The sequence below is a fragment of the Cryptococcus neoformans genome, assembly GCF_000091045.1.
Source record: "Cryptococcus neoformans var. neoformans JEC21 chromosome 5 sequence".
Classification (NCBI taxonomy): domain Eukaryota; kingdom Fungi; phylum Basidiomycota; class Tremellomycetes; order Tremellales; family Cryptococcaceae; genus Cryptococcus; species Cryptococcus deneoformans.
Window position 1 is genome coordinate 1,230,001 of NC_006687.1, and position 2,500 is coordinate 1,232,500.

Here is a 2,500-nt window from a genome sequence, read left to right on the forward strand (position 1 = left end):
ACAATGCGGATCAAGTTTTCCGATGGTACCATTATACAGAGTGTATTCCCCAGTTCAAGCCCGTAAGTCGCCAAGAAAGCCTTGACCCGTTCACAAACGTCAATTGATGGCATTTCTGCTAGAATCCAACCTGTCTACGCCTTCGTTCGCTCTTGTTTAGACGAGACTTCACAGACTAAAACATTCATCCTCTGGCAGCCGCCTCGCAATCGCTACCCTGAACACCCGGTCCCCGTCTCCAAGAAGCCGAATTCATACAAGACCAACATCATCGCCCCTGCCAATTATGGTGCAGTCCGCGGAGGTGTTGTGCAGGGATTACAAGGGGGCACGGGCGGTCAAGAGTCTCTTGCAGAGCTGGGGCTGGTGCCTCAGAGTTTGCTTATGGTCAAATGGGATGAAGAAGAGATGAATTGTAAGGCGCCTTTTTCGCTCGGAAAGGACCATGACTGATTTTAATTCTCCCAGCGAGTTCTTTCTCGGCGCCATTGAAAGACGAACTCAGGAAAAAGAGCGAACCATTACCACCCCCAGCTGTGAAAGAGACGAGCGAAAGTGGGACACCTGTAACTGCTGATGCGCCCGACCAACCCAAGGAAAAGAAGATACCAAAGTAAGTGTATCGTATCTCTTTGTGGCACTTATGCTGATCACTAGTTGTGTAGGTGGTTGCAAAAAGGGTTGTTGAAGAAGAAATAAAGAATATTAGAGAATAGCGGGGGCCGGTAAACCAGTTGTACTTTGTATGCATAAGTGGGGCACATGATTCCTGTCTTGAGTTGGAATTGGTCAGATTATTGAATTTGGGGCTGGCAGATGGACTTTGAATGATTTCATATATCATCAACATGCAGGATACAACGACTACCAGATATACTACCCGTACCATTCTCACGAAGTGGTATCTAGTACAACGCATCAGCCAACTTACAGAACTTTGATAATCCATGAACTCACAGAAGAAATAGTCATCCACCAAGGGCAAATACCCCTCCACCAAGTCGCCCACCAATCCCAAAATAGGTAGCCTTTCCAGAGCTCTCGCAACACTGACAATCTTGGGTCTCGTCCAACCAATCCACATAGGACCCGTCATGAATGCCTGCAAAGCAAGCTTTTTGTCCTGTTGGGCATAATGTGACATAAGTAAAGGTGATTCGCTCTTGGATCGCAGTCGGCGTGACAAGAGGAGAAGCGCCAGAGGAATAAGGTAGGGTGACATAGAACGAGAAAGCGTGGGAAGGGAAGACGGGTTATATGGGCGTGTGACTTCTTGACGCTACAGGAGTGTATCAGCTCTGTGATCTGCAATGGTTGGCTAAAAAACTCACAGATGTTCTTATCAAAAGGTAAATACGAGCCAGTCCCACGCAGCAGGCCACAGCTTCTGCAATATACTCGCTTCCCTTCAGCTGTGGGATTAGATCGAGCGGATGCTCCAGATACTTCTCAGGCAAGTTACCCGCCATGGGGAAGAGATGAGATCGAAGAGGAGAGTAAGCTGGCAATTGAGGAGTGACCGGGTTATTTCCGTCCTGCGGTTGAGATGATGACGGATCCAAGACCTCCGATGGAACGGAAGCCAGATCGAATTCACGTTGAGGAGTGGGTTGAGAAAGAACCGGTCGCCGAGTCTTGAGCATTAATAATAGGCGGAGGAAAGTTCTACGGATCATCAGTCAACACATGCAGCTTATATGGTGGATATTAGAAATCTTACTTTAGCGATTCCAATCCAAGGACCACTTTCCATCTCCTTCTGTCACCCAACTTCTTTCTTGCGACCATCTCAACAAGCAACTCTAGATACGATATTGTACTCAGCGCTCGACTAGCTTTCTCATAGAGCGATGAACTCTCAGTCCAGTAGCGGGTATAACGAGCATGATCAGATGGTGGAGGTAATAGCGGATGTATTCTTGTGGTAACTGACTCTTGCGACGCTGATAAAGGCTCTGTTGGCGTTCGGGGCTTCGCAAATGGGTGGGGAGGAAGCGAAAGAGATGATGAGAGATGAGACGAGAGTATTTTATCGTGGTATCCAGCCACAAGAGACAGAAGGGCATATACTAAGTCACGAACTGATTAGCTACCTGTTATTGTAATGAAATGTGGGCATTTACATCCTTCAGATGCCACCTCGGCATCTTCGAAGCGTCCAGGCAAGAGCCAGGTGATATTCGAGATGGAGGATTCGATAGTCTGGACAGCGGAAAGGTTGGAGAGCAAGAACGAGTGGTATGCTTCTAGAGGAGACATATTAGGCCGACGCTGCTGTATAAATGTTGTAGTTGGATTGATGACCTCTCAAACGGTGAAAACGAAATGAGTGGATGATGGGATGTGTTTTCGGGCGATAATAGCCGGTGGACGACACGCGGGTATTTTCCTACAACAGGAGGTTGAACAGACTAAGATCAGGACACCGAGGCAAAACCTGTTCGGCAGCAGCGTTGGAATAAAATAAAATAAAAATAAAACTCCGCCGTCAATCGGTGAT

The 2,500-nt window shown here is 47.5% G+C and overlaps 2 protein-coding genes across 2 annotated transcripts in view; one reads left to right on the plus strand and one right to left on the minus strand.

Annotated features, from left to right (window-relative positions):
* Window positions 1-762, plus strand: part of CNE04380 (hypothetical protein) — a 1,324-nt gene extending 562 nt beyond the window's left edge. Inside the window, exons 3-6 of the mRNA XM_024657288.1 lie at window positions 1-62; window positions 123-415; window positions 469-613; window positions 666-762. The exon at window positions 1-62 is cut by the window's left edge and continues 3 nt beyond it. Coding sequence (XP_024512950.1) covers window positions 1-62; window positions 123-415; window positions 469-613; window positions 666-699 — 534 coding nt within the window. The 3' untranslated portion in view covers window positions 700-762. The remainder of the gene's footprint in view (window positions 63-122; window positions 416-468; window positions 614-665) is intronic.
* Window positions 758-2,361, minus strand: CNE04390 (peroxisomal membrane protein pex16, putative). The gene is made up of 5 exons (XM_571104.2): window positions 2,124-2,361; window positions 1,721-2,069; window positions 1,332-1,665; window positions 958-1,279; window positions 758-905 (listed from the first exon to the last, which is right to left on the minus strand). The coding sequence occupies exons 1-5, from the start codon at window positions 2,257-2,259 to the stop codon at window positions 892-894; spliced, it is 1,155 nt and encodes a 384-aa protein (XP_571104.1). The 5' UTR covers window positions 2,260-2,361; the 3' UTR covers window positions 758-891.
* Between the last annotated feature and the right edge of the window lie 139 nt (window positions 2,362-2,500).